This window comes from Esox lucius, chromosome 1 (assembly GCF_011004845.1).
Source record: "Esox lucius isolate fEsoLuc1 chromosome 1, fEsoLuc1.pri, whole genome shotgun sequence".
In the NCBI taxonomy this organism is placed as follows: Eukaryota; Metazoa; Chordata; class Actinopteri; order Esociformes; family Esocidae; genus Esox; species Esox lucius.
In genome coordinates this window covers 29737091-29764618 of record NC_047569.1, presented here as the reverse complement: position 1 = coordinate 29764618, position 27528 = coordinate 29737091, and the positions used below count along the sequence as shown (strand labels likewise).

General features: G+C 43.1%; 1 protein-coding gene across 3 annotated transcripts; it reads left to right on the top strand.

Annotated features, from left to right (window-relative positions):
- Positions 1-110: 110 nt before the first annotated feature.
- On the top strand, positions 111-27393 carry slc43a2a (solute carrier family 43 member 2a). Of its 3 annotated transcripts, none has more exons than XM_029119868.2 (15): positions 111-280; positions 2422-2643; positions 8251-8452; positions 9271-9326; positions 9563-9639; positions 15850-15942; positions 16962-17095; positions 17570-17772; positions 22050-22193; positions 22529-22546; positions 22761-22887; positions 22992-23115; positions 23714-23787; positions 23893-24016; positions 24267-27393. In XM_029119868.2, exons 2-15 carry the CDS (start codon positions 2484-2486, stop codon positions 24420-24422), a joined length of 1692 nt encoding a protein of 563 aa, XP_028975701.1. In that variant the 5' UTR covers positions 111-280; positions 2422-2483; the 3' UTR covers positions 24423-27393. The 3 variants fall into 3 exon arrangements, with proteins under 3 accessions (XP_028975701.1, XP_028975697.1, XP_028975708.1); XM_029119864.2 differs by having other exon boundaries at positions 22983-23115; XM_029119875.2 differs by lacking the exon at positions 22529-22546 and having other exon boundaries at positions 22983-23115.
- The last annotated feature ends 135 nt before the right edge of the window (positions 27394-27528 follow it).

Here is a 27528-nt window from a genome sequence, read left to right as displayed (position 1 = left end):
TTCCTTATTTATTTAATAATTAAAAGCTCTCTGATTGGTTGGAGCTCGTCTCTAGCTCAGGAACTGACCAATGGAGAAGCAGGCTTGTTTGTGTAGCTTTGGGTGCATAAATAAGGGCAGGCATCAGCGATGAAGAGAGAAATGTTACATGAACCAAAGATTTAGTTTATAGTCTACAGGTCCATAGCTGTCCTTTGTTGTTTTGAATAAAACAACTAGATTTGAAGACGAAGACAGGTCAGTGAGGAGAGGCAGACGACCCGCTTTTTGGTGATTCCAGGTATGTCATCCGCAGTGAGCAGGGATGCGCTACAACAGTTATTCGAGGAATATGTAAATTGTCGAATTTTCTATTATAAATATATTGCTTGGGGTAATTGTATATTATGTTTGAGAATCGGTGTGCATTGATGCAAATTTTTTATTTTCTGTCATGTCTCCTCATTTTATGACCGATTTACAAAACATGCAACAATGTTTCAATTGAAACTTTTAATCATTGAATGACCAAGTCTAAGCAGCTTTTTTAGCAAAATAGGTGTTACGGTATATATTTTATTGTATATAGCCTATATTTAATTAAAATGCTGTTACTTTTCCCTATACAACTTTACTGTTTCGTTATATAATAACTGGGAAACTGTTTCCCAGTTATTTTAAGTGATCGTCAAAATCATGTTATTTTGTTTTGAGTATACACAGTTGACAACACTATAAACAACACTGTCAGCTTCTTGACATCTTAAAATGTTAAGTTAGCCTAATAGTGACTGTACGTAGTTTAACCCAACATTTCTTAAATCTCAATTGCCATTTTTGTAAGGTATTTGTCTTTGATTCTGTATAGATTGTGTTTTGAAATTGAAAATTATAAAATGGTTTCCATAGACATACATTTTACACGTCTGTCCATAGGAATATGCTTTGCAACAAAGTAACCTTAGATGTTCCGTCTTGTTTCCATTCACTCGGCTTTTTAGTACCAGCGTGGATAGCGGGGAAATGTGCTGCATGATATGTGCTGCATGATTTTTTGTTTATTTGTCTCATGCGGATGCAGCTGCTAATCTTCCTGGGTTCCGCATGATAGCCCTAATAGTAAAACCATGAAATGTCCTTGCTGTCAGAACTGCATCAACAAAGGACATTTGGGAATCGTAGGTTAATAGCTGCTGGAATAGCATGATTGCAGCTTTGTTGCGAACGGTGGAACTATTTCCCATGCACTGCCGCTACTGAGTTGTTGGTACTGAACAGCTGAGCTTTTTGGAGAAAGGGATGGGGAGGGAGGGCGTCTAGCGGAGGAGGAGGCGCATTGTGAGGGCTGATGATTTCAGTCCAGTTCAGACCAGTTTACAGAGCTGCTCATTTCCCGCAGGAGCATACAGAAGTCTGTTATTGTTCAGAACCTCGTAAGGACAAGGCGAAGCCAAACATTATCTTAAGACATTTACCATGGTTAGTCGCCAATGAGGATCTGGTCTTTACGCAGATCCATAAAATATTCACAATATGTCTATATTATGCAGTGAGATGAATGACACTGAAAAAAAAAATAGGATCTAATATGCTTATAGGCTAGTATAAAATAATGTGTAAGTCGAATGGTTCGGCCTGTGTGTTTTTCGCGTTAATAAATTAACGGTATTTCCTTTATACTGGGAATACAGTTATTTCCCTTATACACTGGAGAAAATAAACAGTTTCACGGCTTTATTTCGTGACGCATGTCTATTTAGTTAAATAAATGCCCTCGTTTTATATTCCGTTAGCCCATAGGTATTGATGAATACGGAATGATGTCAACAAAAATGAGTTAACACAGCTGATGTGAATCTTGCGCGGCACTGGTTCGAACCGGCTGAAATCTGGCCTCACGTGCAGTCGTTCTTGGTATCTGTTTTATTATGCAGCCAATGGGAGAGGTCCAGAAAACTGTCTGCCAATTAGAAGGAGCTAGGCTGGTGTTCTGCTACATGAGTAGCGAAGTGTTTTTATCGTCCATGCAGGCTACTGGAAATTCTTATCTTGTTTTTCATGGGTTGTGAAATAGGCCTATAGACTATATTCAACAAAGACTAACAGAAACCCACTGGTTTAAAAATGTATGGCGTCGTTTTATATACAAATAGACCGTTGTTGTCTGAGGTGTGTGATTTGATTTGGGAATTCATGCTTTGTATCCTTGTCTACTATTTGTCCATGTAAAGGAAAACTCTGATATCCCTCACCAAACCATATATATATATATATATATATATATATATATATATATTGATACTATATACATATATAGACTGATATTGTATATTTATACAGCACAGGTCAAATGTTTGGCCACGCTTACTCATTAATGTTTCTCTATTAATTTCACTGGACCCTCTTAATTTCACTAAACCCTCCATGCTTTTGTCTTTCCAGGGCACAAGCCCTCCTCCTTTGTCCTACTAGCCCCACTGTGCCTCTCTCCCTACCCCGTGAAGATGGCACCCTCTCTGGCCACAGCCTTCTCCAGGCGATGGTGGATGGCTGTGACTGCTGTGGTGGAGAACCTGCTGTTCTCTGCTGTGTTGCTGGGCTGGGGCTCCCTGCTCATCATGCTCAAGTCTGAAGGCTTCTACTCATACCTCTGCCTAGATCCAGGTGAGGTCTTGTGAGATGTGATGTACCACTCAACCCATAATGTCCTTTGTGTCAAATCCTGTGTTGTCAGTAGGGAGGTTGGCTAATAAAAGCAAATCTGGGTTTTATTTATGCAGTTTAACACTATTCCAGATGCTCAAGAGACTCAACAATGTATGTTGTCATTTATACACTACATTGGAAACCCCCAAAAGAAAATGTTGTTAATATGTGGGTTATATGTGGATTATACTTGTATTTTTATACACACATTGTAAGGGTGTTGATGATGATCTAGCAACTAAACAAAGTGACCTTTGATACTCCATTGTGCTGTTTTGTTATGACATTTCACAATCTTTATTATTATAGATCAGTTTGTACGAATCAGTCTTTGTTATTATAGATTATTTTCACTAAATCAGTCTTTGTTATTATAGATTATTTTGACTAAATCAGTCTTTGTTATTATAGATTATTTTGACTAGGTCGAGTCTGAATGACAGCAAGTGTGTCAAGGGATTGAATGTCTTTGGCTTGGAAGGTGGGACAATGATGGTGTGTGTTTTACGCAACATTTTCTGATGGGTGAATTTTACTCAGACAAGGTGTTTCTCTTTCACTGCAGTGAGACAAAGATTATTTTATGTGTCCATGTTATTTTAATTCAATCACATGTTTGTTGGAATGATGGAACACTTTCATATAGTGCTCTGAGCAATAACTCAAACCCTCCTATCAATGGTTATCATAGAACGCTTGTGATACAATATCTAGATTAACTGAAGACATGCTATGAAAGTGAGGCATTGTTCTGTACTTGGCGAGAAAACAACAGGTTAATTGGCATTCAGCCTGTTTAACGCGCCTTGGGTTGTAACATTCAAGGAACCTCAAATACATATACTGGTTTACCTAAAATCATAGTTAAATGATTACCGCAATCAGGAGGGAATGTGTAGGGAAACCGTGAATCCTCCAACCAGGGACTTCATTGGATATTCAAACCTTTGTCAGAGTCTCTAAGTCTGTGGGGATTTAATGATGCCACTAAACAGTCTATATCAAAGAAGTGATGGATGAAGCCATGGGAAATCTGACAAATGTTTCAGAAATAATAGGGTTGTTTGTAGTGAGTGTGTGATCTGGGGGATGAAAGCACCAGGTACATTGTTATTTGCTCATGAGGGCATCTATTGTTTTCTTGGTTTATTGGCTTCTGATTTGGCTGGTAAAACCAGCTGTTGACTCAGAACTCTCTCCTCTCGCTCTCTCGTTCTCTTTCTATTTCTCTTCCTTTGTTTCATTGTTTCTCTCTCTTGGTCATTCTAGTCTGTGTTTCATCTGTCCTAATAACCTCCAAGACTCTCAGACACAGCCATTTCAGTTTTGTCTATCTACTGACTTGTTTCAGCAGGAAGACAGTAGGCAGCAGGGTGGAAGTGGTCATTAGAGAGTGAAGTTCAACATGGCAAGGGTGACATGAGAGATAAGATCGTCTATACCATCAGAAAAACCTGGCTTGAATCTGGCTTCAAATATTTCAGTTCAGTTATCAAATACACTTAGGGATTGCTTATATTACGAGAGAGAAAATAAAAACAGTAGATAGATGTACCGTGGTTTGCATAATAATTTCTACATGTTTGAAAAATGTACATGAAATTATTTTGAATAGGAAATATAGCAAAATGAAAAGGAAATCTAGTTATTGACAATGTTACAAAAATGATTTTTATTTGAAATATGAATTGTGTCCTTCAAACTTTGCTTTCGTCAAATAATCCTCCATTTGCAGTAATTACAGTTTTACAGACCTTTGTTATTCTAGTTCAGTTAAGAGATTTCTTGCTTCCTGAAGCACCTCCCACAAATTGTATTGGTTTGATGGGCACAGATTTACCATACAGTCAAGCTGCTCCCACAAAAATGTAGTAGGACTGAGATCCGGTGACTGGCCACTCCATTATAGACGGAATACCAGCTGACTGCTTCTTCCCTAAATTGTTCTTGCATAGTTTGGAGCTGTGCTTTGGTTCATTTTCCTGTTGTAGCAAGAAATTGGCTCCAATCAAGTGCCGTCCACAGGGTATGGCATGGAGTTGCAAAATGGAGTGTTAGCCTTCCTTCTTCAAAATCCCTTTAACGCTGTACAAATCTCCCACTTAACCACCGCCAAAGCACCCTCAGACCATCACTTTGGCTCTACTATGCTTGACAGATAACATCAAGCACTCCTCCAGCAACTGTTAATTTGGTCTGCATCTCATGAATGTTATTTTTGGGACCAGAAAACACCTCAGACTTAGATTTGTCTGTCTATAACACTTTTCCCCAATCTTTCTCTGTCTACTGTCTGTGTTTTTTTGCCCATCTTAATCTTTTCTTTTTATGGGCCAATCTGAGATATAGCTTTTATTTGCAACTCTGCCTAGAAGGCCAGCATCAAGGATGTTGCCTCTTCACTGTTGATGTTGAGACTGGTATTTTGCAGGTACTAAAATTGCTGATGCTCCAGAAACTCAACTAGACCAGTATTATTTGCTTCTCTAATCAGCCCAACAGTTTTCAGCTGTGCTAACATTATTGCAAAAGTGTTTTCTAATGATCAATTGGCCTTTTAAAATGAAATGATGAACTTGGATTAGCAAACATAACATGCTATTGGAACACAGGACTGATGGTTGCTGATAATTTGTCTGTATGCCTATCTAGATATTCCATTCCATATCAGCTGTTTATAGGCAAAATAGTCATTTACAAAAAAAATAATTATACATGTATTTATTTAAATGGACTAAAAAAGAGCTTTTAATTCAAACACAAGGACATTTTTGAAATGACCCATATTTTTTTATGGTAGTATACTAATGCACTGCACATAAACTAGATACGGTTCAGGCAGAATTGTCTTCACATTAGCAAAACTCCAGGGGGTCTCTTTCAAAAATGTGGCACATGCTTCCTTGGAAGGTGGCGTCTCGAAACTGCTGTGTCGTTTCACACCCACCAGTTCTCAGACAGTCCATAACAAAGCACTCATCTGCAGAGAGGTTACTGGAGAGAACAGCCTCATCAGCCAAATGTATCAACTAGTGGTTGATACATTTTCTGTTGGAGCAAATTCAGTTAAAATTAAAATGGAACTCATAAACTTTCAAAGCCTTCTTCAACAGGAAGTTTTTGTTTCCTCCTGTGTTGGAGCATTCCTCCAACAACAGGATGATCAAATTCAGATACAGCTCCTGGAAGGTGCATGCTGTTGATTTACTTCAGTTTACTATCAGTTAAGCTAAGGAATGCTTCACTGACAACTTGGACATAATGTACAGTAAATAACACATTTTTATTCTTAGTAAGAAGCAAGAACTCCTTCCCTACCCCCTCTCTGTTTCAAGGTCAAAGCTAAGAAATGGGCTTGGACTATATGAGTCAGTGTAGGCTCTACAGCTTGGGGACTCTCAAGCCACCAGCTACCAGCAGGAAACAGGAGAGCCTCAGTGGCAGTGAAGGCTGAGGGTCATTTCAGCAGAGACCTGAGAGGGACCCAAAAGCCCTCTCCTCACCTTCTGAACCCAACCACATCCCTGACATCAGTTACAATGGTCAGGCCAGTTGAAAGTTGTCAAGACAGCACAAAACAGCAGTCACAGACTAGCTTCCTTCCTCCTGTAGTCAGCCAGCTGGTTTATTCAGTGTTGTGTCAGCGGTATTCACACAGCAGGAGGTTTGCATTGTGTCAGGGAGAACACAGTGAACATTATTTGGGCTGATGTGTCTTCTGTTTTCGCTACTTCGGAACAGCTGGATGGAGAGAGAAAGCTCTTGAGTCATTGGGCTGATGGAAAACACTCTGGTTATCTTGTGCTTCTTCTGTTCAGTCGATCTGAAGAAACACAGGCCCTCCACGCCTTTGGCAAACGTTGTTTGCCGGCAAAACCCGTCGACTGGGATTCTGTCATTTGATGATCCAACTGCGTGTTTGTGCTGTTCAGTGCTCAGGGTGATTTCCTTATCCATCCACATACGATACAGCCATGTCCACTCACAGCTTCACTCTCCAGAAAACAACAACAACCTGCTGTCAAGACAGGCAAGCCTAGTTCAGCCGGCCCGCAATATTAAATGTTGCCATTTTGAGATTCAAACCTGGGTCGCCCAGACAGACTGCATCCTAAACCACTACACCAGGGAGCTGTACATTTGCTGGTTGTCAGTATAGACTCTTGTCTTAACCCACCATCTGTATATCCTGAACAAATCCTCTTTTGCCACTGACCATTATAATAGTTAATTGGCCATTCATGAATGACATTGACACAGTTAAACTGACTAATGTTTCTTACTAAGTTTACCTTGACCACAAATAGCGTCTATGTATGCCGTTTGCCACTGGCCATTTTAACAGCATATTAGCCAGTAATACCAGTATACCATAATATACCATAATATACCATACTTTACCAGTATCTACTAACATACTGGAGTAGGCATAGGAATTGAGCAATTGCTAGCGAGTCTGCCAAAGCTATTACATTTCATGGCATAAGAACATACTCTTTTCTTTCATTCATGAATGACATTTATACAATAACTATCAATAAAGGCAACAATAACTAACTTTTTCATCAAGTGAAAATACGAGGGAATCATGGTATCTACCAGAAATAATTAATAAATGTTGTTGCTCTCAATACATTCGAACACTGTCTCAATAGATTCGAACACTGTCTTTAACCACTATGCCAAAGCAATACACGTTTCAGCAGTTGCCAGACTCCATTGAGGATTGTGTTACATTGACTAATGTTTCTTATTAAGTTTACCTCCACCAGAGCGTCTATGAACTGTATTGCTTTTGCCACTGGCTGTTTTAACAGCTTATTAGCCAGTAATAGGCTTACTAGTATCTACTAACTTCCTAGGAATAATCATAAGAATTGAGCAATTGCTAGCGAGAGTGAAGATGAAGATTTTAGGACCCTTGCATGAATCAAATATATTTTTTATTAAACATTTAGTAGTCCTCCTTGATTGCTGTAGTCTGTAGAAAGGCATTGAAAAGCACCTTTTCAAATGACAAAACAGACGGTGAAAAATGTTCGTAATCGCCTGACCTTTATAGAACCATGTGTACTCTATCCTCTCTTTGGCTCTTTCTCAATGTGTCATAAGCACCCTCAGGCCTACCCCACTAGATGTTATTTAAGCTGTCTAGGCTGTCATCATGCTTAGTTGTTATTCGGTTTTGACTGACTGTGCTGAAAACTCTTTCATATGTTGCAATCCAGTACTCTACAGACGGCTTTCATTACTCATAAGGATCATTTTTAAGTAGAAGTTTCAGAATAATGTGTGGTTCCTTCAGCGTTGTTTTCAGGTATCCTATTAGCCTGACTTTCAATCCTGAACCCCCTGGTTTTGGGAGCCTGGCTAGGTATTCTACAATGATTTCAGAAATCCCTTTTAAGTATGTGTTTTATATCTTCTTAATAGAATAGTCCTCTGAGACCACAAAGTTGCCAAAAATCAACTGAAAGACGTACTTTCAACATCTATTCAACTTTTCAATGTCCTTTGCCCTTTGGGTGAATTGGAAGGTTAATTGAGGTCCTGTTTGATTGGCAGGTAACGGCAGCAGTCACAACCAATCGGACCCAGTCATGGAGGAGGAGCACCTAAAGATGAATGGCTGGCCCATCTGCAAGGACCAGGATGAGATGCTCAACTTGGCCTTCACTGTAGGCTCTTTCCTCCTCAGTGCCATCACCTTGCCCCTGGGCATAGTCATGGACAAGTATGGCCCCCGCAAGCTCCGGCTACTCGGCAGGTAGATGACCTGGGGAAGCATCGGCTGCGTGACACAGCCAAAGAGTGAAACCGGCTAAATCATAAAAATTTTATTTATTCAGCATCCATATTAGGAACATTATCATTCCTCCCCAGAAACTCAGTTCTTCCTCCTACTCAGTCGTCAACCCTCCCCCGGTCAAATGTCACCCCTCCCCCGGTCAAACGTCACCCCTCCCTTGGTCAAGTATCCGCTCTCCCCTTGTCAAATATCTTCCCGTTTTAAGATTCAGTCCTCCCCTGGTCATTCGCCAGTCCTCCCCTGGTCATTCGCCAGTCCTCCCCTAGTCAATCATCAGTCCTCCCCTTGTCAATGATCAGTCCTCCCCTAGTCAATCGCCAGTCCTCCCCTAGTCAATCATCAGTCCTCCCCTTGTCAATCGTCAGCACTCCCCTTGTCAATCGTCAGTCCTCCTCTTGTCCTAATATGGATGCTGTACATTTAAGGTTAGCGTTAGCATGATGAAAAATGTAATTTAAGGTTAGCGTTAGCATGATGAGAAATGTCATTTAAGGTTAGCGTTAGCATTATGAGAAATGTAATTTAAGGTTAGTGTTAACATGATGAGAAATGTAATTTAATGTTAGCGTTGGCATGATGAGAAATGTCATTTAAGGTTAGCGTTAGCATTATGAGAAATGTCATTTAAGTTTAGCGTTAGCATGATGAGAGATGTCATTTAAGGTTAGCGTTAGCATTATGAGAAATGTAATTTAAGGTTAGCGTTCGCATGATTGTTGTGTCCCTGTATGACTGACCCTTCATCACGTCAAACCCATTGTGTTTCCACATTCCAGTACTTGCTTTGCCTTCTCTTGCATCCTGATCGCCTATGGATCAAGTGACCCCAAGAGTACGTACCATAATATATATTTTGCAGACTCTTCATCCAAACCAACTTCCAGTTATGCATGCATATATTATCATGTGGGTGGAACCAGCGTGATCCGGGACTGCAATCGATGTGCCCTACTAGCTGAGCCGACACTTATTATATAATGTGTCTATCTATACATAGTCATGTTGTATTCCAGTGTGCATCATGTCTGTTCCATACCCAGACTGTAACCAGGTGTTGCCCCTCCATAGATCTGTCCATCCTCATCTTCTTCGCTTTGGCACTGAACGGGTTCGGAGGAATGTGTATGACCTTCACCTCCCTCACGGTGAGTGGTGTGGGGGATGGGAATGTGGGAAAAGAATAGATGATGACATTGATGATGATGATGACATTGGTGATGATGATGATATTGGTGATGATGAAGACAGTGATTATGAAGACATTGGTGATGATGAATACATGGGTGGTGATGGCGATGATGAACTCAAAAGTGTTGAAGACAGTGATGATGAAGAGAGTCATGATGAAGAGGACAGTGGAGAGGGGCAGAGAGGAACATGGTGTGCAGAAAGAAGGGCAGGGAGAGGGAGGTTTGCGGGAAAATCTTTCTAGTGTGATGTCATCAGCATGGAGGAAGTGCTGCATCATGTGCAGATGCAAAAGAGGGGGATGGAGAAAGAAAGCTAGAAAGAAGAAAAAGAAAAAAACGAGAGAAAGACCCTGCTTTAGAGTCAATTAATTATTCAGCAGTACTTCATTCCAACCAAGAGAATGAAAACATGTCCTCATTACTATTCATGATCCTCATGACGACTAAGCCCATTGATTAGGTGGTCAAGCCAACCTGATGCACTAGGTGATAGGCTAAATTATCAGATCTGTCTTGTTTCAGGTACGTTCAGGTTTTAATTAATTACACAGTGGCGGATATCATAATTCCATTAACACACAAACAAACACATAGACACACACCAACATAAGATACAGACAGGCAGGTAGAGAGGAAAACATTGCAGTGTGTGTCTAGAATAGTGTGTGTGTGTGCCAAGGAACTGTCCATTGCTGTTGTTTTAGCTGTTCTGTTGCGGTGACCTCGCCGCGGTAATTCCTTGCTTTGACTAACATTGTGTTTTACACCACTGGTCAGGAGCGTTGGTGTGGTTTGTCTTACGGCGGGATCTTTTCTATGAAAAGTTCTTATTTTCCACCCTCTTCCCGGGTGAGGGGGATCAAAGGCTTTCAAAATGTAAACTATTTTTTACACAAATGCCTGAATGGATGCTTTATGTCCGGTTCTATTAGTCTAATCTCATAGGGATAAACATCAACAAACAGTTTTTGATATTTTGGAAACCATATATATGCCCTGAGATGGTTTGGTTTAATGTTTGAAGATGGCCTGGGACAGTTTGGTTTAATGTTTAAAGATGTCCTGGGATGGTTTGATTTAATGTTTAAAGATGTCCTGGGACAGATTGTTTTAATGTTTGAAGATGTCCTGGGACGGTTTGGTTTAATGTTTAAAGATGTCCTGGGACAGATTGTTTTAATGTTTGAAGATGTCCTGGGACGGTTTGGTTTAATGTTTGAAGATATCCTGGGACGGTTTGGTTTAATGTTTGAAGATATCCTGGGACAGTTTGGTTTAATGTTTGAAGATATCCTGGGACGGTTTGGTTTGATGTTTAAAGATGTCCTGGGATGGTTTGGTTTAATGTTTAAAGATGTCCTGGGACAGATTGTTCTAATGTTTGAAGATGTCCTGGGACGGTTTGGTTTAATGTTTGAAGATGTCCTGGGATTGTTTGGTTTAATGTTTAAAGATGTCCTGGGATGGTTTGATTTAATGTTTAAAGATGTCCTTGGACAGATTGTTTTAATGTTTGAAGATGTCCTGGGACGGTTTGGTTTAATGTTTGAAGATATCCTGGGACGGTTTGGTTTAATGTTTGAAGATGTCCTGGGACGGTTTGGTTTGATGTTTAAAGATGTCCTGGGACAGATTGTTCTAATGTTTGAAGATGTCCTGGGACGGTTTGGTTTAATGTTTGAAGATGTCCTGGGATTGTTTGGTTTAATGTTTAAAGATATCCTGGGACGGTTTGGTTTAATGTTTGAAGATATCCTGGGACGGTTTGGTTTAATGTTTGAAGATATCCTGGGACGGTTTGCTTTGATGTTTAAAGATGTCCTGGGACAGATTGTTCTAATGTTTGAAGATATCCTGGGACGGTTTGGTTTAATGTTTAAAGATGTCCTGGGACAGATTGTTCTAATGTTTGAAGATATCCTGGGACGGTTTGGTTTAATGTTTAAAGATGTCCTGGGACAGATTGTTCTAATGTTTGAAGATGTCCTGGGACGGTCCTGTCGTTTGTTGTTCACAGTGGTGCTCATTAGATCAAATTATTATTATTTTTTAATAATTGGTAAAAAAAAATGTCACCCGAATTTAAGGTGCTTAAAGTCTAAACACCTGTAAACATCCAGGATTTTAGATGAACACAGAAGAACAGGGAATGTAACCCAATCCATCACCTGCTCCTCATCTGCTCCTCCATTCACCTCTCCCGGATTCTTCTAACTTGATGAAGATAGGTGGTTTGGCAGCGGGCCTACTCAGTCTCCTTCACTCTCTTTTCCTCTCCTCCCTCCTGCTTCTCTCACTCCTTACCACTAACGCTCCCTTCATGGTGGCAAACTCACCACTGTGTGTTCTAGACAAAACTCAGTGTGAAGGAGAAGGTTACCATCTCTCCTGAATGTACCTCTGCTATCTTGCTGTTAACGGCCTAGTCTGTCTGTCTTCTATTTAACAACCCAACCCAAACATACAGTACACACACATCTCTTCACCTCCTTCTCCTCTCTCCCTCACTCACTCTCTGAACCTTAATCTATCCTTCTATTACTCAACCAGACACACCCCAAACACACATACGCTAACACACACACACACACACCCAAACACACACACATACACACACGCAAATTCAGAGCCCCTCCTCGTGTACTTTGTGGCACGTGTTCTAGCTTTGCACCTAACACACTCCGTGATTATTCCATACTCTCTGACGTATGTATTCCTGTTATGCATGCCACACTAATCCTTTCTATTTTCAGTCTTCTTCGTTGGTCCCAATCCCTGTCTGGGACTTGTTTGACTGGGTACACAGCTTTGAGTTTCAGCCTGGCTGGAGGTCCTGTACATACTGACCTCATACAGCTACACGATTACACCCTACTCACTGGGAGAGAGAATGGTGAAGAGATGAGTGTGAGAAGGTGAAGTGGACTAATGATAGCCTGGTTTCAGATATTGTCCTGCCGATCCCAGGTCTGCGTGTTGTGTTGTTTTGGTCGCCAGGCTAGATGATATGTCCTCCTTGCTCAGGCAGGGTTACCAACATGAACACTTCAGGCAGGGTTACCAACACCTCAGCCTGCGGAAGTCATGCCATCTGAGGCTGCTGGTTGACTGGTGCTTGGTGAAACACTTCAAGACTGTAATGGATCTGACCGTAGCGGGTCATATGGATGTCCTTAAAGGACATGGACGGGTCACAGGGCTGGTTGTGTCCCACGCTCTGCAGTTGTTGTTTACACCAACTGTTGATGACAGTGAGAGAAGAAGAGCAAGAGAGTAAGGGAGATAACTGAGGGGTGTCTGGTGTTTCCCGACACGTCGTAAGGGACACAGCTTGTTGAATCGTGACTGTCCTGTCAGGATTCGACCGGTCTGTACTGGTTCTGTTCAATGGCTGAGAACCAGGCCAGCGCTGAAGGTTTTCCACAACATCAGCTTCTTTCTCTCAAGTTTCACTTCTTCTGTCTGTTTCCTGTTTGGCTTCATCATTATGCCATTCCTCTCATTGGTCCATGTGTCTCTTTTCCATTAATAAACAAACCAATGGACTCAGACATGCAGTATCCTGCAGTTTAGTTTAATAGAGCTGCAGGATACTGCATGCATTTGAGACACGTTTGGAGATGTGTATTTAGCAACTGATGAACTGTGGGATGTGTCGACCTGTCAGTATTGACTAGGTACGAATAGAAAAGGACTGCTTCTGTTATATGATAAACCAAAGTTATTTTGTCTCTGTGGAATCAATTCCGTGCATTTCAGAAATGTCATCTTCTCAACTATCAGTAGCGCGTAGCCTAGATTGTTCGCTGTCTGTATGTAAATGTATTGCAGACGTTTTACTTTCTGCTCATGACCCAAACTCTGCAATGCGGTGTATAGATCCGGAGTTATCAGCCCGTATTGGTTAAAGCCTTGGTGGTGGTGTAACGTGTTGTTTCTTCACCTAACACAAGATTGCAACCTGGTTAGGCTTCCGGTTCATCCTATAGATTTAGACACAACTCGAAGTACAAAACTCTGCAGACATTGATCCGCTGAATCTCTTGTCCCCCGAGCACGACAGATCAGATCCCAGAACGAAAGCAAATACAGCCAAGGAGATAGGAGGCACAGCCGACCGTATTCCCCTGTTGTCCTTCCTCTGCCTGGCAAAACTAACAGAGACCAGGGGCCATGTCCCAAATGATGCCCTATTCCCTATGTAGTGTGGTACTTTCTAGCAGGACTATATTCCCTGTATGGACCTCGCCTCTGAAACGTGAATCAGGAACAGGTCATGTTTCAAGTGAAGACCAGTTCTGCCTTTTCTGCCTCAACACAAATGTAGTCATGAGTGACGGAACTGAATTCAGGAAGCGCTATGAAACTGGAAAACGTTGCTGTTGCCGGGTTGGTTGGGAGGACAGAATAATATCTTGCAATGTTTTCAAGTAGGAAAACACTGGTTTAATGTTGCAAATAGACATCTGAGCGTTGACTCCTTATTCTTAATGTCAGAATGTGATGTGCTCTGTATTGCATCTCTATTTCAAATGTTTCTTCATTTGTTGAAGATGATTTTTAACTAGCGGATGTAGAACCTCTGTGAGCCTCCCTGTATATACACACTGTTACTGTTCTGCCTCATGATAACAGCTGGAATTCCTTATTGTGTAACAGCTTTAAGAGGGCACATGGTTTGGTGTCTCCGTGCAAACTGGGTCGACAAACTGGTTTGTGGCCATTTGTTTTGAAAGTCTAACTGATTTCAGGAGACAGTCAGGCACTACAGTAAACACAGGATTCAGGCTGGGAGCCGGTTTGACAGACAGACAGATGACTGGGATATAGCCTTTTCCTTGCTTGTCTGTCTTTCTGTCCGTCTGCCCGCCATGAGTCATTGTGTTGGGCTGATCACCCAGTGACACTTGACAGTCTGGTGTTGGTAAACAGAAAGGGGAACTGAGAAAAACCGAGTGGTGTAAATCACGTACTTGAGCAAACTCAAAGTCTACCCAGAGTAGTGTTTCTCAACCCTGCTCCTGGACGTCTCCCTGCCCTGCATGTTTTAGATCTCTCCCTGCCCTAACACACCTGGTGTAGCTCATGAAGGACTTGATAATGAGCTGATCATTTGAATCAGGTGTGACAGAGCAGGGAGAGATCTAAAACATGCAGGGCAGTGGTAGAGAAACACTGGTCTACAGCATGTTCTATAGGAGTTAGCAGGGCAATGCCAACGCAACTACTGCTAATTTAAGCTCTACGAATGGGAGGTTGTCCCTCTTCTCCCCTCTCTGTTTGCCAGCCACACACACAGACATATACACACACACACACACACTCACACACTCTCCTGTATATGTCATGATGGAGATGTTTCCAGCTCGTTGGAATGCGACTGTTGTTGTAGCTGTCATGTGGGATGTTTTGATTTCGCCGTTAACCTTTGTTCCAATTAGCGGTGGAGGACCATGCTGGCTAGGGAATGCCCAGCGTGGGGTGAGAGGGTTCCTTCTGGGCTCTAACAAGCAGGCAGCCTGTGGTGAGGATGGATGGAAGGATGTACATGGAGACTAGCATTTGCACAGCATTCATAAGAAAGTATAATTAGACTTGTGCTGTCATGTTCAAGAATGAATGGCTCAGTCAGTTCATTGTTTGACTGTTTTTATCAGTAGGTGTTTTTGTTCCCCCGACTGCTCAACAACTCACTCAGATTATTTACCACCTTCAAATACATGTTGCTTTTCTCCCCTCCCCCCCCACTGGTTCCCTCCAGGTTGTTCCTTCTCTCTCTCTCTTTGTCTAACTCTACGCAGAGACAGTTGTTGACAGCCAGGAGTTAATTTGGGAACAGGCTGTGCTTCAGCCCTGTGTCGAAGAGCTAAATATTCTTGCTGCTCTGGGCTTTCTCTGTCTTACACACATAGGGAGAAAGCGTCATCAAGACTCCACCCACTCTTTTGTCAACAACCTTGAAAGGACATTTTTACATGATTTTTTGTAAATAATGTAATACATATTTCAAAAGAAACATTTATTGAGATATTGTGCAGGTGTTTATTGCTGTATGTGTGTTCAGTGTATTTATGCGCATTTATATTTTATATATTCATGAGTGAATGCATTCATCTGATTTCACAGTGGTCTAACCAAATGTCTTTTTTGGTTTTCTCGCCTTAGCTTCCCAATATGTTTGGTGACCTTCGTTCCACCTTCATTGCTCTCATGATTGGATCCTACGCATCTTCTGCTGTCACCTTCCCTGGGATCAAGGTAGCTTACACACACGCACACACTCGCACACGCGCACACACACACACACACTCACTTAGCCAGCCATGGCACGTGTACATAATGCAGATCATGGTGCATACACATCTGTCTAGAGGGTAAACATGCAAGCTCTCTACTTCAGTCTGTATTTTAGTAGTCTACATCAGTGTGAGCGTCAGTCTATATTATAGTTATCTATATTAGTGTTAGGGTCAGTCTATACTGTAGTGGTCTGGGTCAGTGTGAGGGTCAGTGTATATTGATGTTATCTACATCAGTGTCATAGTCAGTCTATACTGTAGTGGTCTGGATCAGTGTGAGGGTCAGTCTATACTGTAGTGGTCTGGTTTAGTGTGAGGGTCAGTCTATATTGTTGTTATCTACGTCAGTGTCATGGTCAGTCTATACTGTAGTGGTCTGAGTCAATGTGAGGGTCAGTTCATATTATTGTTATCTATGTCAATGTGAGGGTCAGTCTATACTGATGTGGTCTGTATCAGTGTGAGGGTCAGTCTATTTTGTAGTAATCTATATCAGTGTGAGGGTCAGTCTATTTTGTAGTAATCTATATCAGTGTGAGGGTCAGTCTATATAGTAGTGGTCTACATCAGTGTGAGGGTCAATCTATATTGTAGTGGTCTGGGTCAGTGTGAGGGTCAGTCTATTTTCTATTAGTCTACATCATTGTGAGGGTCAGTCTAAATTGTATTGGTCTGGGTCAGTGTGAGGGTCAGTCTAAATTGTATTGGTCTGGGTCAGTGTGAGGGTCAGTCTATATTGTATTGGTCTGGGTCAGTGTGAGGGTCAGTCTAAATTGTATTGGTCTGGGTCAGTGTGAGGGTCAGTCTATATTGTATTGGTCTGGGTCAGTGTGAGGGTCAGTCTATATTGTATTGGTCTGGGTCAGTGTGAGGGTCAGTCTAGATTGTATTGGTCTTGGTAGGTATGAGGGTCAGTCTATTTTGTCATGGCCATAGAGCCTAACATTTTGGTTGTCTGTCCCTGGAATCTTCCGTCAGGTGATCTATGACCTGGGAGTCACCTTCATCACCATCCTTCTGGTGTGGGCTGCCTGCGCTGGCCTCGTATTCATCAACTGCTTCTTCAACTGGCCCCTGGAGCCCTTTCCTGGACCAGAGGACATGGACTACACGTAAGGCCCCCCCTTCCTCACACTACAGAATAGAAGTTTGTTTTTCCTAGTTCTTTATTTAGCTGCATAATTCTGTCATCCAGCCCATCCCCGTAACCAAGCTAAAATAAATTATATGTACGTATTTTCAACTTGTATCATTATTAGTTATAGAATTATAGAAACCTAGTCAAAAGACCGATCCAAATACGTGCCAACAAAACAGGTTTAAGGGATAATTCTCCTGAGCTGCAGTAGGAATATTGAGGCCTTAGTTCAGTAAACTACTTCCCCAAACTCTCCTTCCTCTGCAGCACGGTAAAGACCTGAGGCTTTATGTAAAGGCAGGACTACGTGAAGACGAGTTTAACTGCTTTTGCTCTCATTATCATAGATTCCGTCTCATCCTCTGTATTTCCTCTTCCCCCGCACCTTGTCTCCCCCGCGGTCTCTTTCTCTCCCTCTCTGTTCTCTCTCTGGTTAACCCTCCCTCAGTGTGAAGGTCAAGTTCAGCTGGCTGGGCTTCGACCACAAGATCACAGGGAACCAGTTCTACCGCCAGGTGACCACGGTTGGGAGACGGCTCAGTGTGGGCAACAGCATGAAGAACAACCCCAAGGAGCTGGCCCAGCAGGAGGGCAACAAGCTGTGCCTCTCCACCGTGGACCTGGAGGTCCAGTGCAAGTCGCCAGACGAGTGTGAGTGTCGGCCCGGGGCCACATCTGTTCCACCTCTGCCTCAGGGCATGTCTTTGCTCTGGGCTTTTGATGTCTGTCACACACAGAGCAGGAAAACAAACAGCGACTGTGCGTTTTCTCTGCCCACTCTGGGTGTGAGGGGTTTTGTTCTCTGAGTGGATTGGCCAGAACGTTTTTCTAACCCAGTCCCTCCACAAAGCACTAATCCGCAAGGACACTACGAAGGCTACGGGTGACTGAAACCTACCTGATGCTGAAAGACCCCTAATACTCTCCACCCACTTAACCATCTCAACATTGTGCTTGGGGGGCGTGGTGCTGAAGGAGCTTGTCCAAGTGAGCTCTGAGGTCTTCAAGGCCCGCCACCGCTCTCCCAATTTAAGCCCTGCTGACACACTAACCCTTTCACTAACCTAGATCTGTATACAGCAATTAGCCGCAAGCCTCCGACACACCCTCAAGTAAACCACGTGCCCCCCTCCACGCCCCATCTGCCCCTCACCTCCGGGCCGAGGGTCACTGACTCCCAGTGGGGGGGGCCCTGCGGTTCCACGCCGGCTGTCTTTGGTGCCAGATGGACCGTGCAATTCTTCTGGACACGTTCCTAGAAGTGCTGCTCGGGTGGCGGTGGTAGAACCTGGGTCATTACGGCCCGGGGGGATTTGGTGGGGGCATACTGAATGTCCTCTTGCTCACTCACTCTCTCTTCCAACTTTGTCTCTCTCAGTTATTGGCATTGGAACATAGAGTATGCAAACACTGCCAAAGAAAGTACAGTATTTACTCTCTTTGTTGACTTTGTTCTGATTCATGTGGGGACTCATTTGGATGGGTTTTATTTCCTGTTGTAGGAGAGGCACTCGGATACATTATTCAGTATTAAGAATAAGGGGACTTATTCTCATATTAACCAAGCCATTACTAGGCTGTGTGAGATTGCTGCAATAGGCTAGATATTGACTGTGTAGACTAGGTATTGACTGTGTAGACTAGGTATTGACAGTGTAGACTAGGTATTGACAGTGTAGACTTGGTATTGACTGTGTAGACTAGGTATTGACAGTGTAGACTAGGTATTGACTGTGTAGACTAGGTATTGACTGTGTAGACTAGGTATTGACAGTGCAGACTAGGTATTGACAGTGTAGACTAGGTATTGACTGTGTAGACTAGGTATTGACTGTGCAGACTAGGTATTGACTGTGTAGACTAGGTATTGACAGTGTAGACTTGGTATTGACTGTGTAGACTAGGTATTGACAGTGTAGACTAGGTATTGACTGTGTAGACTAGGTATTGACAGTGTAGACTAGGTATTGACTGTGTAGACTAGGTATTGACTGTGCAGACTAGGTATTGACTGTGTAGACTTGGTATTGACTGTGTAGACTTGGTATTGACTGTGCAGACTAGGTATTGACTGTGTAGACTAGGTATTGACTGTGTAGACTAGGTATTGACAGTGTAGACTAGGTATTGACTGTGTAGACTAGGTATTGACCGTGTAGACTAGGTATTGACCGTGTAGACTAGGTATTGACTGTGTAGACTAGGTATTGACTGTGTAGACTAGGTATTGACAGTGTAGACTTGGTATTGACTGTGTAGACTTGGTATTGACTGTGTAGACTAGGTATTGACAGTGCAGACTAGGTATTGACTGTGTAGACTAGATATTGACTGTGTAGACTAGGTATTGACTGTGTAGACTAGGTATTGACTGTGTAGACTAGGTATTGACAGTGTAGACTAGGTATTGACAGTGTAGACTTGGTATTGACTGTGTAGACTAGGTATTGACAGTGCAGACTAGGTATTGACTGTGTAGACTAGGTATTGACTGTGTAGACTTGGTATTGACTGTGTAGACTAGGTATTGACAGTGCAGACTAGGTATTGACAGTGTAGACTAGGTATTGACAGTGTAGACTAGGTATTGACAGTGTAGACTTGGTATTGACTGTGTAGACTAGGTATTGACAGTGTAGACTAGGTATTGACTGTGTAGACTAGGTATTGACAGTGTAGACTTGGTATTGACTGTGTAGACTAGGTATTGACAGTGTAGACTAGGTATTGACTGTGTAGACTAGGTATTGACAGTGCAGACTAGGTATTGACTGTGTAGACTAGGTATTGACTGTGTAGACTAGATATTGACTGTGTAGACTAGGTATTGACTGTGTAGACTAGGTATTGACAGTGTAGACTAGGTATTGACAGTGTAGACTTGGTATTGACTGTGTAGACTAGGTATTGACAGTGCAGACTAGGTATTGACTGTGTAGACTAGGTATTGACTGTGTAGACTTGGTATTGACTGTGTAGACTAGGTATTGACAGTGCAGACTAGGTATTGACAGTGTAGACTAGGTATTGACTGTGTAGACTAGGTATTGAGAGTGTAGACTTGGTATTGACTGTGTAGACTAGGTATTGACAGTGTAGACTAGGTATTGACAGTGTAGACTTGGTATTGACTGTGTAGACTAGGTATTGACAGTGTAGACTAGGTATTGACAGTGTAGACTAGGTATTGACTGTGTAGACTAGGTATTGACTGTGTAGACTAGGTATTGACAGTGTAGACTAGGTATTGACAGTGTAGACTAGGTATTGACTGTGTAGACTAGGTATTGACAGTGTAGACTAGGTATCGACAGTGTAGACTAGGTATCGACAGTGTAGACTAGGTATAGACAGTGTAGACTAGGTATTGACAGTGTAGACTAGGTATTGACTGTGTAGACTAGGTATTGACAGTGTAGACTAGGTATTGACAGTGTAGACTAGGTATTGACTGTGTAGACTAGGTATTGACAGTGTAGACTTGGTATTGACTGTGTAGACTAGGTATTGACAGTGTAGACTAGGTATTGACTGTGTAGACTAGGTATTGACTGTGTAGACTAGGTATTGACAGTGTAGACTTGGTATTGACTGTGTAGACTAGGTATTGACTGTGTAGACTAGGTATTGACAGTGCAGACTAGGTATTGACAGTGCAGACTAGGTATTGACTGTGTAGACTATGTATTGACAGTGTAGACTAGGTATTGACAGTGTAGACTAGGTATTGACTGTGTAGACTAGGTATTGACAGTGTAGACTAGGTATTGACAGTGCAGACTAGGTATTGACTGTGCAGACTAGGTATTGACTGTGTAGACTAGGTATTGACTGTGTAGACTAGGTATTGACAGTGCAGACTAGGTATTGACTGTGTAGACTAGGTATTGACTGTGTAGACTAGGTATTGACTGTGTAGACTAGGTATTGACAGTGCAGACTAGGTATTGACTGTGTAGACTAGGTATTGACTGTGTAGACTAGGTATTGACTGTGTAGACTAGGTATTGACTGTGTAGACTAGGTATTGACAGTGTAGACTAGGTATTGACTGTGTAGACTACGTATTGACTGTGTAGACTAGGTATTTGGACACAGCACCTAGCCATGACATGTGGGCAGTATACCACAATCTCCCTAGATTGCCCTTATAAACTGGTTACCAACAAAATTAGAGCACAACTGTGGTATACTGACAATGACTGTGTTCCACTTGTTGTGTCATTTGAGATCCAGTCATTATGGCAACTGTGATCCATTTGTTACATTGACTGTGATCCATTCGTTACATCGACTGTGATCCATTCGTTAAATCCACTGTGATCCAGTCGCCGGAGCACTGGGCAGGTTCCTGTAGCCCTGGGCAACAGACCCTGGATGCAGATGTAGCCAGACTGAAGGCTTTTTCCACCAGCCGTCACGGGTCACTGCTGTCTGCATTACAGCAATTAGATGGGTGGATTATTAACTAACTAGGGCCCTTGGGCCTCACTTACAGCACGGGCCCCTGCAGGTTACCTTGCCATCCAAGGACCCATGGAATATTTAGACAATGATTTCCTCTAATGCCCTGTTTCCACCATGTTTACTTCAGTTCATTTAGATCACATTAGCTGTTGTATAAGATGCACCTATTTCCTCCGGGGTCAATAAACATTAAACAGCACTAGAAATAAAAAATAATAAAAAGACAATGTTGCCTCTGTAAAGTATCCCTGGTGGTTTTCCATTGCAACACTGGAAGATGGCCTCTGAAAACCATACAGATACACCTAACCCCAATCTGATCAGTAGTACAATATACAAGAAGTTAGCCAGCATTCATGGACGGGAGGCAGAATCCCTTTTGACACGTCTGACCTTTAAAATGATGGGGCCGACTCACTGTTCCAGCGATCTAAAGTGTTTTTTCTCCTGTGTGTTCACAGCCCAGTCCTTCATGAAGAGTATTTTAAGCCCCATCTTCATGCTCAGTCTCATCACCATGTGTGTCACGCAGCTGAGGCTCATCTTCTACATGGGAGCCATGAACAATATCCTGGAGTCGTTGACCGATGGAGACCTCAACACAGGTGTGTGTGTGTGTGTGTGTGCGCATCCGCATGCATGTCTATCTAAAACATGTGCTCTATATGTGAATGAAACGCTACCAATACTCTTTCCAAAAGGAGTTTTACTGAACCGTTGACTCTCAACAAGGAATGAATCATTTGGAATGATTTGGGATTTTTTTGTAATCTTGCTGCCTCCTTTTTAATATCTCCAGCCTGGAGTTGTTTCACACTGGCCTTACTTCAAGTCCTGGTGCTCTGAAACGAATGCTTTATTAACGGTATAGACAGTGGCTTCAACTAATTTTGCTTGGTCTGTCTCCTCTTTTGCTCTCGCTCTGTCTGTCACGCTGCAGTGGAAAAGATGGAAGTAGGTAAGACTTCAGGCTAGACTAGACGTTGATTTAGGTTCACTCACTGCCTCTGACGTTGATTTAGGTTGACTCAAAACGCCAACTTACCTCATGAATCATGACCTTTGCCCTGCGCACCCCGCCTGGGTAAACACCACGTTGAAGTGATGGAGTGTGTTTTTTGAGGCCTCTGCCTTGGGGACTGACGTATCTCTGTGCTCCCTGATGTTCACAGTGAGTGTGTACACCTCCATTTTCGGAGTGCTGCAGCTTCTCTGCCTGCTGACGGCTCCCGTGATTGGCTACATCATGGACTGGAGGCTGAAGGAGTGTGAAGAGGACAATGAGAAGCCGGGGACAAGGTGAATTTCTAATGAATACGTACATAAATACACCCATGTATGGACACACACACACACAGAGTAAGTGTTCTAGTAGTAATGTCCCTGTTTGATAGGGACCCCAGTAAGCCAAAGCGTCGTGACCGTCAGATCCAGAAGATCACCAACGCTACACGGGCCTTCATCTTCACCAACCTACTGTTGCTGGGCTTTGGTGTCACCTGCCTGGTTCCCAGCCTCCCTGTCCAGGTGACGCGATCCCTCGCATCTCTCCATCTCTCTCTCCTCCATCTATACACTTCTGCCCTCCTCTCTCTCCTCCATCTATACTCTTCTCCCCTCCTCTCTCTCCTCCATCTATACTCTTCTCCCCTCCTCTCTCTCCTCCATCTATACTCTTCTCCCCTCCTCTCTCTCCTCTCTCTCCTCCAACCCTGTCGCCATCACTCTCGTCCTCTCTCTTCTCCATCTCTCTCCTCTGTTTTTCCCTCTCCTCCATTGCTCTCTCTGCACTTCTTGCAGGATTATACAGAAACATACCATTTCCGTTCCTCTGTGCGTGTCTCAGTGTTTTGTATAGATGTGTTAGACCCAAAGGGGAGAGATGTTGCAGAGAAAGAACAGGCTCACATGTTACTGCAGCTGATTCATAGTTTAATGCAACAGGGGCCCCTGGTGGACAGACTTGTCACTGCAGGTTATTTACAACCAGTTTGGATCTTTTTTTTTATTAAACATTGGCTCCATGTTAGGATAAAGGGACAGAGTGTGCTACGCAGAGCCCCGGGCCTGTGGATTCCACAACTCATCATGCTCAACAGTTTGTTTCACTCTTTTCTCCTCCCAGATCCTGTCGTTTATTTTGCACACCATTGTGAGAGGGTTCATACACTCGGCGGTCGGAGGGCTGTACGCTGCTGTGTAAGTGTCTCAGGAATGTGTGTGTGTGTGTGTGTGCGTGTGTGCGTGCGTGCACATGTGCTTGGTCCGCTCCTGGCCGGTACTCACGCTGGTTGTCCCTCTCAGGTATCCTTCGTCCCAGTTCGGCAGCCTGACCGGGATGCAGTCGTTGATCAGTGCCCTGTTCGCCCTGCTTCAGCAGCCCCTCTTCATGGCCATGATGGGTCCCCTGAATGGAGACCCCCTCTGGGTGAGACAGCCACCCCGTGACATGCTGTTCCTCTGACACATCTTTTCCTCTGACACGTCTACTCATTTGTCTGAAGGATTCGCGTAGAAACTGTAAACAGAATCTTTGAAACCGTTGCGTGTTGGGTATATATTGTTGTTCAGTGTACTGGTACCATCAGTCCAGATATGAAAACGGCAGAGCCGGTGTTTCTCCCGTACCACTGAGCGACTGACTCATGATGTCACTTCCTGGTCTGTGTCGTGTGCAGGTGAACGTGGGTCTGCTGGGGCTCACAGCCCTGGGCTTCTGCCTGCCCTTCTACCTCCTCTGCTACAGCCGTCAGCTCCGACGCAAGAAACAGGAACGTGAGGAGGACCCCAAGATATACTTGCAGATTGAGAGCAAGCCTGAGGCCTTCGTTTAGTCAGTAGGACTGACAGGTGTCAATCAGCGGAAGAGGGAGGAAGGGAGAGTGAGGAGGGGAGAGGTCACAGGTGTGACTGCTGAACTGTATGACAAACCCTCTACCCTTCGACGCCACAACCCATCAGAACGTCTGCACTTGCACTCAGACGACTCTCTCACACACACACACACACACACACCACCTCACCTACTGCCGAGCACCTTCAGAAACACACTGGCAACCCTACAATCACAAATCTCAGAGTACTCTCGGTATGACAAACAAACACACACATTTTCCAGCACATCATGATTTATGCACACTGTGAAAGACACGCAACTACACCTCTTGCAACACCTGTTCAACACATACAGAAATGGTTTGTCCAGGCGGAACGCACCAAAACTGACATCTGGCCCTTTTCTCACTACGGGAAAGGAGGACAACCACTGCTCTGCGTCTGCCAACTGAGGAGAAAGTAGGGAGGAGCCAGAAGGAGGACCTCCAAAACGTTCTCCTCCCTTCCAGTCTCCTCTTGGTTCAATTTCTCATTTTGTTTATATTTGTATTATAATTCATGATGCCATTCTCACTCTTGCCTACCTGTCAGTGACACTGGTTCCCCTGCAAAAACGAACCAGTGTGCCGTGACAGTGACCTCCAGTGTTGTATGAGGTGACAAGGACCCAAGGTCATGACCCCCTCACAACAGGGATACAGTGTTTTTAATTATGGCACGTTTGACCAACCAAAATCATTCTGATCCTGGTGTCAGTCTCGTAGGGTGCTTAACACACTGAGAATGATTTGTCTGGATCAGAACGTTATTGCAGCGTCATTGGAACGTCACTGAAACGTCGTCGGTCAGTACATTGGTGTCTGGTTGTTTCATGTCAGTTTTGCTTTATTGTCACAGCTGGCTTTGACTCGGGTTGGACCTAAACACATTGCACTATGAAGAATGGAACCTCAGTCAGTGTTTATACCGGCAGTCAACATTCTAACGCTGTGACAGTCTTCAAAGAAAACATGAGGCATTGAGGATTAAGCCCACGGAGCATTGGCCTCTTTCTACTGTTTAAACGGCTACAGTGAGAATGAAAAGCAAAGGTGTGCTTGTTTGGAGTCTTAGATGTTTGTGTAGCGCTCAACAGTGCAGATAAAAGTCACTGGCGAAGGCTTTGCTCTGAACCTGTCAGAGCTGACAGCGAGTGGTTAGGTGAATGGGTTTCCAGTGGGAACAGTATTGACCAGTGTGATTGGCTGGGTTCCAAATCCTTGCCTGGTGGCTGTGTTTTAAACAAAGCATGGGACAGGTTCGAATGAATCTTTTACCAGCAATAATCTGCCACATCTGCACAGTATTGAGCTCAGCCAGGCTAGGTTCTCCAGAACCAACAGAGAGTCCCCAGGTCAAACTCAATGGACGAACTAGTAGTCCTACTGACTCGTCCACCTTTTGATGAACTAGCAGTCCGACCGTCTTGTACCGGTCTTGGGAGTCATTTTCGTTAATGAGTGTAAAATTATTCTCCTGTCTACTGTTTTTATTTTTTCATTTGTCAGGATCATGTTATTTTGTGTCAGAAGATCTGAGTTTCCAAAAAGTACATTAATTCCCTATTGCAATAAGTACTTTCTGAGTTGCTGAGCTATCGTACACTCTTCCTAGCAACACAATTGTGTCAACAAACACTGTTGCCAGACTGAACAAACACACACACACACACATACACGTGAATACATGTGCAAGCACACACACAGAAACACAGAGCAAGAATGTGGATTAATATACTGTAATGAATATTACAAAGGTGCTTCTCAATAAATGGAACATAGATCAATGTTTTTTTTTATGATGTACTGGTCAAATAGTGACCATCTAGATTTTCTGTCCATCTATCAAAGGTATCGCCTACAAAGATTCACTTTGTAATGACAAAAATTACTTGAATTATTGAATTCTAACTTGAACTTGGATTCATTTTTTGAATCAAAAGGGAGACGGAGAGATGCTTGAATATATTATCTGTTTCTAAAACCACATTCTTGCGGCTGTTGTGAATGTTGTGATGGCAAGCACCCAGTTTGGGAGTAGGCAGGTCATGCTTTGTGCTTTTGAAGGATCTGTTTCAACATCCACTAGAGAGTGACACAACTAACCCTGACCAGACGGAACCCTAACCCTGACTGGGTGGAACCCTAACTGGACGAAACCCTAACCCTGACTGGGTGGAACCCTAACTGGACGGAACCCTTACCCTGACTGAATGGGATGTCCACTCTTGCTCAGTCACTCACAGAAGCACTACCAGAGATGTAGCTAGTGACAGCATTTCAAAAATCTGTTTGGATTGGATTATATGCATAGAAATAGAATGAAATAAACAGATCAATCATTGACTTGCACTGGGGCTTGCGTTCTATTCGTTCCATTTCCATGCATTCAATCTAATCTTTAACGGCCATTCAAAAAACTGGGCTTGGGGGATGTAAAACAGAGACGTGATATAAAGTAAGATATATTCAGATGAATCCATCCAATAGAATCCCCCTTGACTCTCTCACCCAACCCTGACCCTCCAAGACGTCTGTCACATGCTGGCGATGGAATCTGAGAGACATTGCTAGAATCCCCAAAAGTTCCAAGTATGAACTGAATGGCACATATGCACCTTACTCCTTGAATGAGGATCTCAATGCTATTTCTTCTGAATGGCCTGCACTAATCTAGAAATATGACATAGACAGTATACTGCTTGCCGGTTCTGCATGTTAGCATAGAATGTATTCCCAGTAGTTTTTTTTTAAAGAAAGATAGTACATTTGAACTGCAAGATACTATTATTTTTGTATTTAGTATACGACTTACGTCTCTCAGTTTGTATGCATCGTCCAGTATGTTCAGTAAAGTATGACTCATTGCTGCAGACGTTTTGACCACCCCACCCCTGTCCCAACACAGACACACACACACACACACACACACACACACACACACCCACACACTCAGAGAAGCAGTTCGACAACAGGGTCCAGGCTCTCATCCTTACTTCTTATTTTAGAACAACACTCTTGTCGTTTGCGTGACTGCAATTGCGCAAACAAATGACCAGATCGTGCT

Bases quoted from the DNA above. Each gene is read 5' to 3' on its own strand.
- slc43a2a (XM_029119864.2), top strand. From the start codon at position 2,484: ATGGCACCCTCTCTGGCCACAGCCTTCTCCAGGCGATGGTGGATGGCT. The intron at 8,453-9,270 runs GTAGATGACCTG...TCCACATTCCAG, and splicing joins AAGCTCCGGCTACTCGGCAG to TACTTGCTTTGCCTTCTCTT. The intron at 17,773-22,049 runs GTGAGTGTCGGC...GTGTGTTCACAG, and splicing joins GTGCAAGTCGCCAGACGAGT to CCCAGTCCTTCATGAAGAGT.